Source organism: Cetorhinus maximus, chromosome 9 (assembly GCF_964194155.1).
Source record: "Cetorhinus maximus chromosome 9, sCetMax3.hap1.1, whole genome shotgun sequence".
NCBI lineage: Eukaryota > Metazoa > Chordata > Chondrichthyes > Lamniformes > Cetorhinidae > Cetorhinus > Cetorhinus maximus.
The window spans coordinates 25,707,989-25,715,574 of record NC_135887.1 but is presented as its reverse complement, the minus strand read 5'-3'; the positions used below and the strand labels follow the sequence as shown (position 1 = coordinate 25,715,574).

Below are 7,586 nucleotides of genomic sequence, written 5' to 3'. Positions count from 1 at the left end.
AAGGAAGGATATACTTACGTTGGAGGCAGCTCAGAGAAGTTTCACTTGGCTGATTCCTGGGATGAAGAGGGTTTGTCTTATGGGGAAAGGTTGAGCAAGTTGGGCCTGTGCCCATTGGAGTTTGGAAGAATGAGAGGTGATCTTATTGAAACAAATAACATTCTGAAGGGGCTTGACAGGGCAGACGTTGAAAGGATGTTTCCCCTCATGGGGGAATCTAGAACGAGGGTCTCTGTCTAAGAATAAGAGCCCTCCTATTTCAGACAGATGAGGAATTTCTTCTCATAGAGAGTCATGAATCTTTGGAATTGCCCAGTCCAGAGAGCAGTGGCGACTGGGTCGTTGAATATATTCAAGGCTGAGTTAGACAGATTTTTTGACTGACAAGGGAGTCAAGGGTTAATGGGTGGGTAGGCAGGAAATTGGAGGTGAGACCACAACCAGATCAGGCATGATTTTTGAATGACGGAGCAAGGGAGGGACTGAATGGTCTACTCCTGTTCCTTTTACTTATCTTTTGATACATACAGACAATTCTTTCAATATTTGCAGCCCCAACAATCATTGACAGGTGTGGACATAGCAATGGCTGAACAGAGTCTATATTAAATACTCCACCATCTTCACACCAAAGTTCTTTGTTCATTCTGGTTCCTGACCAGCACATTGAAGGTTCAGGGGTTTATAGAAGGGGGGGGGTGTGGCCCTTACTCCCCACCCACATCCAGGGTTGTGTCAGACTGAATCCAGCCAGCCCTTGACATAGGTGTTCTGAACATAGGCAGGTTGAGGCAGGGTCCAAGGCGGGGATGTGTTCAGCAGCTGATATTGCTCAATGCAGTCATCCACCTGAATGTAATCCTGGAGAGAAAGGGATTGGAGTGTTAGTCAGGATCCACACTTAGAGCCAGGATGCATATCATAATAACTTTCTTCTGAAATGAACAATTCTCACTGGGGGGCCAGTTCCTGAAGGTGCTGACTCTCACTCTGGGGCAGTTCCTGAAGGTGCTGACTCTCACTGGGGGACAGTTCCTGAAGGTGCTGACTCTCACTGGGGGACAGTTCCTGAAGGTGCTGACTCCCACTGGGGGACAGTTCCTGAAGGTGCTGACTCTCACTGGGGGACAGTTCCTGAAGGTGCTGACTCCCACTGGGGGACAGTCCCTGAAGGTGCTGACTCTCACTGGGGGACAGTTCCTGAAGGTGCTGACTCTCACTGGGGGACAGTTCCTGAAGGTGCTGACTCTCACTGGGGGACAGTTCCTGAAGGTGCTGACTCTCACTGGGGGACAGTTCCTGAAGGTGCTGACTCTCACTGGGGGACAGTTCCTGAAGGTGCTGACTCCCACTGGGGGACAGTCCCTGAAGGTGCTGACTCTCACTTGGGGACAGTTCCCTGTGGTATCTCACGAAACTGGAGTTATGATCAGCTGATATCCACACACTCAGTAAGAGGGAAATGAAGATCAGAAAGCTGGACTGTTGACCCCCATCCACTAGCTCCACTCCCAGAGGAAAGCTGCTTGGAATGACCTCAACTCCACATGGACTAAGTCAGTGGAGATGGGACCTGGAGTAAGAAATCCCCACTGAGTCTGCTTCAGTCTGCAGCCGAAGGATTAGCCAACTACTCACTGCATCATTCTCCACCAGATCCTCCAGGTACTTCATGATGTCGCTGAGTGTCGGCCTCTCCTCATGTCTCTGCGACCAACAAAAATCCATCACCTCATAACTGAAAAAAATAGAGATTTCTTAGAAACACCTGGACCGCCAACCCTCTACACTGTCCCCATCAAACACTCCAAGGACAGGTACAGCACGAGGTTAGATACAGAGTAAAGCTCCTTCTACACTGTCCCCATCAAACACTCCCAGGACAGGGATAGCACGGGGCTTGATCCAGAGTAAATCTGTCTCTCCAGGTTTCACTGATGCCCATTTCCTGGCCTTGGCCGTGACATTGACGTGTCTATTCCAGCTCCTTCCTTGAGGAGCTCCACGATTCCTCGATTAAATGCTATCTGCTGCTCCTGGGATATTAAATGGCGACTCACTGGACAGCTAAAGGTTCATAAGCCTAAGCACAGGAATTCAGCCCCTTGGCCAACAGTTACCCGCAGCCAGCATCAATGAAACCAAGTATCTGGTTATTATCAGGACCACCGTAGTCATGCCCTGCATTTCTGTAGAGCCTTTCACATCCACAGGATGTCCAAAAGTGTACGTTGGAAGTGTTGTTACTGCTGTATTGCAGGAGACACAGGACAATTGGTACTCAGTAACATCCCATACACAGATCCATTATAATGACCAAATAACCTGTTTCATTGATGCTGGCTGCGGGATAAATATTGTTCACAATTACTGTTCCTTTGACAGTGTGGCACACCCTCAGTGCTGATCTTCTGATGGTGTGGCGCTCCCTCTGTACTGACCCTCCAACAGTGCAGCACTCTGAGGGAGGGAGGGGGGTGATGGAAGGGCAAAGTGGATTTTGGAGTGATCAATGGCGGGGGGGGGGGGGGGGGGTGTTGGAGGGTGAGGGTGGGTGTTAGAGGGAGGGTGGGTGTTGTGGGGAGGTTGTTGGGGGGTGAGGGAGGGTGAGGATGAGGTAGGGTGAGGATGAGGGAGGGTGAGGATGAGGGAGGGTGAGGGAAGCTGAGGGTGAGGGAAGGTGGGTCTTTGGGCGCTCTGCAGAAAATTAAGGTTTGCTCACGTACATCTCATCTCGACAATGGGGGGGTTTCTTCATTTTGTATCCGGCACAAACATTCAGCACTACCTGCTTGGCGCTCTCGAATTCCGGATATGGGGAACTCCCTGCAGAGACAAAGGAACCAGGAGTTGGTCACAGGCTGTTCAATAAAGAGTGTCTACTCTGCATTGTTCTCTGTATATTTAAACAGTGCGCAATCAAAATTCTGTACACAGGATAACACATGGGGAAGGGGAGGGGGAGTATGGGGCAGGGGGAGCACCGGGGGGCAGGAGCATGTGGGAGTGGGAGTATGTGGTGAGGGGGAGCATGGGAGGAAGGAAATAGGGGGGAAGGGGACGTGCAGGGGGAGCAGGAGAGGGGTAGGGCCGGGCAGAATGGAGGATGGAATGCACCTGGAGGGCCAGGGAGCAAGATATGGTGTGGGGATTTGGAGATTTGAGGATTTGTGGGGGTGTCAGGGATTTGAGGGTGTGGGGTATTTCTGGTGCTTGGGCTTGGGAAGTGCGTATGTTTCCATGGTTTCCACTGACTTGCACTTACCCAAAGTCTCCAACTCCCAGAGCAGAATCCCGAATGCCCAGACGTCCCCGTGGAGCGAGTAAATCCCATCAGTAAAGAATTCCGGTGGGTACCAGCGGAATGGGATGCTTGGATTCTGCAGAGAAAGATCAAACCTTCAGTCACAGGGTCACTGTCTGTGCAGCTGGGTAACGAGAGAGTGGGGAACACCTTCATGGGTCACAAAGTTAGTCTGCAGGTGCAGCAAGTAACTGGGAAGGCTGATGGAATGTTGCCCTTTACTGCAAGAGGGATTGATTTAAAAGTCGGGAAGTCTTCCTCCAAGAGTACAGGGCATTGGTGAGGCTGCACCCAGAGTATTGTGTATTGTGTGCGGTTTTAATCTGTCTATTTAAGGAGGGATAAACTTGCATTGGAAGCAGTTTGGAGAAGGTTCACCAGGCTGATTCCTGGGATGAAGGGGTTGTCTTACGAGGAAAGATTGAACTGTTTAGAAGACTTTAGAAGAATGAGAGGTGATCACATTGAAACATGTAAGATTCAAATGGGACTTGATAGAGCAGATGCTGAGAGACGGTTTCCTCTTGTGAGGGAAGCTAGAAGTAGGGGCAGTTTAAAAATAAGGGGTCTCCCATTTAAGATGGGGATGAGGAGGAATTTCTTCCCTCAGGACATAGTTAATTTTGGAATTTACTCAGAGAGCAGTGGAGATTGGGTCAGCAAAGATATTCAAGGGTGAGTTAGACAGATTTTTGGTCAACAAAGGAGTCGAGGGTTATGGGGGGGCAGGGAGAAATGTGGAGTTAAGACCATAAGCAGATCAGCCATGATCTCATTCAATGGCAGAGAAGGCTCGATGGGTTCTTTGGCTCACTGCTGTTCCGATTTCTTATGCTCTCACTGCATAACACTGGGGTGCAATACTGGTGGGGACAGGTCTGTCACTATAACACGGGTACAGTACTGGTGGGGACAGGTCTGTCACTGTATAACACTGGGGAACTGTACTGGTGGGGACAGGTCTGTCACTGTATAACACTGGGGTACAGCACTGGTGGGGACAGATCTGTCACTGCATAACACTGGGGTGTAGTACTGGTGGGGACAGGTCTGTCACTGCATAACACTGGAACAGTACTGGTGGGGACAGCTCTGTCACTGTATAACACTGGGGTACAGTACTGGTGGGGACAGGTCTGTCACTGTATAACACTGGGGTACAGGACTGATGGGGACAGGTCTGTCACTGTATAACACTGGGGTACAGTACTGGTGGGGACAGGTCTGTCACTGTATAACACTGGAGTACAGGACTGGTGGGGACAGGTCTGTCACTGTATAACACTGGAGTACAGTACAGGTGGGGACAGGTCTGTCACTGTATAACACTGGGGTACAGTACTGGTGGGGACAGGTCTGTCACTGTATAACACTGGAGTACAGGACTGGTGGGGACAGGTCTGTCACTGTATAACACTGGAGTACAGGACTGGTGGGGACAGGTCTGTCGCTGTGTAACATTGGGGTACGGTAGTGGTGGGGACAAGTCTGCCAGAGACATTGATGACCATAAAGAGCCTCGCACACTTATGCTATTTTCTGAAATAATAACTGCACTGGTTCCTGCGACTTTATTCTTCTGTACTGGCACTGACACATTGAACTGCTCTGTCCAGCGTCAGTGCTTGGCTAAAGGGGCAGTCTGCTCTCTGCTCAGATATTGCTGCCTTCTGCACTCTGAATTGATATCCTTGCCTGACTGGAAATGGATTTGTTGCCTGTGCTCCCTGCAGCCGACCCTACACAGACAGGCAGATGACTGTTTCCTCACAGTCTCACCACAGTGTTATTGTTTTCCAGACTGTGCACTTCTGCATCCCTCTGAAAGTCTGCTGTAATTATGGAAACAGTAGTTAAAGTCCTCTCCTCCCCTCTCTCCCATCCTTCCCCACACCCATAACCCAGCTGTTCAAGCAGCCCACCAGTTTTGGGCTATGTGTTCTGTTCCCACAGGATTCTGTCAGCAGGAGCCGATGAGGCAGATTGTTCAGTGAGTGGTGGGTTTGCTATTGCTGGATATACTAACCGCTCTTCCTTTCTTACACTTCACGGCTGCAGTGTTGGAGAGATCGACTGCAAGGCTGAATTCTGCAATCTTACACTCCTGGGGAAAACGACCAACCAAGATGTTTCTTGCTGCTAAGTCCCGGTGAACAATCTGTCAACAGAAAATCAGCAGAAAGTTAGACCCAGGGTCAGAGCATTGGACGCAGCGTTTGCGTTATGTCTTGTGGTCCCCAGAAGTTTGAAATAATCAACACTTTTCGACACAAATCCTGGAGCTGACATCAAATGTATTTCTGCAGAATGATACATTGGAGCTTTGGCATATTGTAGTGCAGTAGTGAGTGATGTGGCATTCATATACATGCACATAACAATATAATTCCTAACTCTTTCTGAATAAAATAACCATATAACAGCCCAAGTGGTAGATGCAGGACTCTGATACAGCTCTGAGCTGAGCCATGCCAAGCCGAGCCAAGCTGTGCTGAGCTGTACCGAGTTGTACCTGTTTCGTTGTGTGGTCGGGATCCAGAAAGGGGTTTTGGGGTTTGTCTATTCTCCCAAAGTATGCTGCTCGAGTCTGTAGTTTCTCAAAACCATTTCTCTTTATTTACAGCAAGTATTTACACATTTCAACCTTTACACGAGGTTGGAGCTTCTCCTCCTTCCAGATCTCGCTTACTTCTCAGTCATGTGATCTGGCATCATTATTACATCAGCATCATCATCTGATGTGAATCCTTTACTTTACATCTCCCCCCAAGTCTTTATCCCTATCATATTTACTTCCTCCTACATCTTCCCACAAAGTCTCAGACTTCACAAGGTTAGTCTCTGAGGTGCCTTGACCAACCTCCCTGATCTCATTCTGATCTTTTGAGGTGGAGGATATTCCGCCTTCTCCCTTCTGTCGGTCTGAGTGTTCTTCTCCTGGGTGGCTGTAGAGCTTGTGGTAAGTCTTTCTTCTTCTTCATCAGAATATGAATAGTAAGTCCAAGTTTCTATTGGCTTTCTCTCTAAGGATATTAAGGCTCTGTGGTTTCTCCTTACAATACCCTGTCCTGGCCCAATCCGGTACAATCTTGGTTGGGGAGTTTTTTTTTCAATGATTGTGCCTTCCTTCTGTTAGTCTAAGACCCGTACTCTTTCCCCACTCTTTCCCTTTCAGCACTGGTGACTCGTGTTCTATGCCTTTGATTAAAGTCCTGAGCCTGGCTGTTTCTTCTACCTCATGCTGTTTTATCCTCTCGTGGTCATATTGGGCTTGAGTTTCTACTCTAGAGATGGAAACTGTTCTCAATCTCCTATCCATTAATAACTCTGATGGTGAGAAACCATTTTGTAGTGGTGAGGTTCAATACCTCAGAAGAGCTAGATGAAGGTCTTCAATTTTCTTCAATAAATCTTTAACAGTTCGTATCCCTCTCTCAGCTTCTCCATTCAGTTGAGGATAGCGAGGTGTACTGGTTACATGAACAAAGTTATATTCGTTTCAAAATTGTGGAATAGCTCATCAGCAAATTGTGGCCCAATGTCAAATGCTACAATGTCTGGAATGCAATTCTCTTGTGGGATTGGATGGTTGCTTCAGCTGTGATTACAAGCAATCTGTTTATTTCAATCTACCGTGAGTGGTAAACAATGAAAATAAGGAAGGTCTTCCTCCGAAATTCAAACAAGTCCTTTCCCAGGTGGTCCCAAGGCCTTCATGGAAAAGTAGAAGGTAATAGTGGTTCTTTTTGTTCTTGGCTGTTTACAGCTCAAGAGAGACAGTTAGAAATAATTTCTGCCATGGAGCCTGTAATGCCTAGCCAACAGGCTGATTGCTGTGCTCTTGCACAATATGTTGACCTTGGTGAAGGCTTTGAAGAATATCAAGTCAAAGTGTTCTCGGTATGACTATTCTCTCATTGAAAACTAATAAATTGTGAGGTGCTTGCACTATTCAAAGTACTGCTGTAGTATTGGATTAGTGGGGATGTAGGCTGGCCATCCTCCCAGACAATACTCTTGTACTTGGAGAGTACAATCTTCATCTCGTTTCGGGGCTTGTTTTATTTCCTGCAACTTTTTTGCAGTAGCTGGTAAGTGCTGAGTGATTAAGGATCTATATGCTTCAACCTCCTTGACAAAGTGTAAATCCTCTTGTTTGGTTCTTTCTGATGATATTTGTGACAGTGGGCAGAAGTTTTAGCTCGGCGGGCGCGTGCAGGCCCAATCCAATCGGACACAAAATTGCACAAGATGACATCAGGCGAGCGTCCAGATGTCATCC

At 48.0% G+C, this 7,586-nt stretch overlaps 1 protein-coding gene across 1 annotated transcript in view; it reads right to left on the bottom strand.

Annotated features, from left to right (window-relative positions):
• Window positions 1–375: 375 nt before the first annotated feature.
• LOC144684493 (tyrosine kinase receptor Cad96Ca) overlaps window positions 376–7,586 on the bottom strand; it is a 28,587-nt gene continuing 21,376 nt past the window's right edge. Inside the window, exons 8-12 of the mRNA XM_078548312.1 lie at window positions 5,331–5,462; window positions 3,266–3,380; window positions 2,727–2,826; window positions 1,639–1,738; window positions 376–861 (exon numbers count right to left, since the gene is read on the bottom strand). Of these exons, the coding sequence (XP_078404438.1) occupies window positions 736–861; window positions 1,639–1,738; window positions 2,727–2,826; window positions 3,266–3,380; window positions 5,331–5,462 (573 nt within the window). The 3' untranslated portion in view covers window positions 376–735. The remainder of the gene's footprint in view (window positions 862–1,638; window positions 1,739–2,726; window positions 2,827–3,265; window positions 3,381–5,330; window positions 5,463–7,586) is intronic.